The sequence below is a fragment of the Austrofundulus limnaeus genome, unplaced genomic scaffold (assembly GCF_001266775.1).
Source record: "Austrofundulus limnaeus strain Quisiro unplaced genomic scaffold, Austrofundulus_limnaeus-1.0 Scaffold489, whole genome shotgun sequence".
NCBI lineage: Eukaryota > Metazoa > Chordata > Actinopteri > Cyprinodontiformes > Rivulidae > Austrofundulus > Austrofundulus limnaeus.
The window spans coordinates 225,818-227,727 of NW_013952891.1; the positions used below are offsets into that span (position 1 = coordinate 225,818).

A 1,910-nucleotide genomic window follows, 5' to 3' on the forward strand; every position below is an offset into this window, starting at 1 on the left:
CCCTAAGATGTTCAGGTCCAAAAACCATAACCTCTGTCTTATCTGAGTTTAGAAGCAGAAAATTAAGAGTCATCCATGTTTTTATGTCTTTAAGACATGCTAGTAGTTTAAGTAACTGGTTGGATTCATCAGGTTTCATGCATAAATATAACTGAGTATCATCAGCATAACAATGGAAAGTTATCTCATCCTAATCCAGGGGAACTGCCCCCGATGTCCACGTAATATTGTAGAGTCGCATCTACCAACACAACCCCACAACATCCAGAGCTTTAAGGAACTCCGGGCGAATCTCAGCCACCCCAGGTGCCTTGCCACAGAGGAGCTTTTTAACCACCTTGGTGACTTCGGCACCAGAGATTGGAGAGTTCGACCCAGGGTCCCCAGGCTCTGCTTCCTCATGGGAAGACTTGCTGGTGGGATTGAGGAGGTCTTCAAAGTATCCTGCCCACCGACTCACAACGTCCCGAGTTGAGGTCAGCAGTGCACCATCCCACCATAAACAGTGTTAGAGGTGCATGGGCAACACCTGAGTGAAAAAAATGTCCAACCCCTCTCGAGGAGACTGGTTCCAGAGCCAGCTTCTGTAGCCGAGGATCGGACCGCCAGGGTCCTCGCCCTCGACGACTGCCCATTACACATTGCATCCCATCCCTACGGCCCATCCCACTGGTGGTGAACCCATGGGAAGGGGGATCCATGTCTCCTCTTTGGGCTATGCCAAGCCGGGCTTCATTGGTGAAAGACTGGCCACCAGGCGCTCGCCAGCATGCCCTTTTTCCAGACCTGGCTCCAGAGTGGGGCCCTGGTGACTCGCGTCCGGTTGAGGGAACACTGAATCCATTGTTGTTGCTCATCATTAGGGGTCTTCAGGCTCTACTTTGTTTGATCCCTCACCTAGGACCTGTTTGTCTTGGGTGATCCTACTGGGGCATGAAGCCTCTGACAACATAGCTCCTAGGATCATTGGGACACTCAACCCTCTCCACCATGATAAGGTGGCAGGCCAGGGAGAKGTTATAGTTGGTGATGAACAGTAATTCAGTATTGATATATATTGCGATAGAAAAYATTTCAATAAGTGACATGACYAATAAATTTGATTGATATATGTTATATCAGTGCRTGAYGATGTACACCACAGACTCCAAGGCAGTGCTCAGTGCTACCGCTCTGTTTACACCAAGCTAACAACAAGCTGCCTACAACACAGTGGACATCTGCACCAAATTGAGCTCAACATCTGTTGGTGAACAAGAATCCAGAGTTCAAAAGGAAGCAGAAAAAAGAGTTAAGAAAGGAAAGACTGTAAATCAGAGGTGTAGAAGTGGTTCAGGTGTAGAAGTGGTTCAGGTATCAAAGGTCTGATAAACTTCAGCTTCAGAGGGAACTCATCAGATCTGTTCCACTGTCTGATAAAGTTCCACTGTTTGATAAAGTTCCACCGTCTGATAAAGTTCTACCATCTGATAAAGTTCCACCGTCTGATAAAGTTCCACCATCTGATAAAGTTCCACCATCTGATAAGAGTTCCACTGCCTGATGAAGTTCCACCGTCTGATAAAGTTTCACCGTCTGATAAAGTTCCACTGTCTGATAAAGTTACACCGTCTGATAAAGTGCCACTGTCTGATAAAGTTCCCCCGTCTGATAAAGTTCCACTGTCTGATAAATTACCAATGTCTGATAAAGTTCCACCATTTGATAAAGTTCCACTGTCTGATAAATTACCAATGTCTGATAAAGTTCCATCGTCTGATAAAGTTCCACTGTCTGATAAAGTTCCACCATCTGATAAAGTTCCACCGTCTGATAAAGTTCCACCGTCTGATAAAGTTCCACTGTCTGATAAAGTTACACCGTCTGATAAAGTGCCACTGTCTGATAAAGTTCCACCGTCTGATAAAGTT

The 1,910-nt window shown here is 45.9% G+C and overlaps 2 protein-coding genes across 2 annotated transcripts in view; one reads left to right on the plus strand and one right to left on the minus strand.

The window, feature by feature from the left end:
- LOC106530075 (contactin-2) overlaps positions 1-1,910 on the minus strand; it is a gene marked incomplete at its 5' end in the record, with an annotated part of 9,640 nt that overhangs the window by 4,649 nt on the left and 3,081 nt on the right.
- Positions 439-1,910, plus strand: part of LOC106530074 (uncharacterized) — a 3,438-nt gene continuing 1,966 nt past the window's right edge. The window contains exon 1 of the mRNA XM_014025634.1: positions 439-1,910. Coding sequence (XP_013881088.1) covers positions 1,543-1,910 — 368 coding nt within the window. The 5' untranslated portion in view covers positions 439-1,542.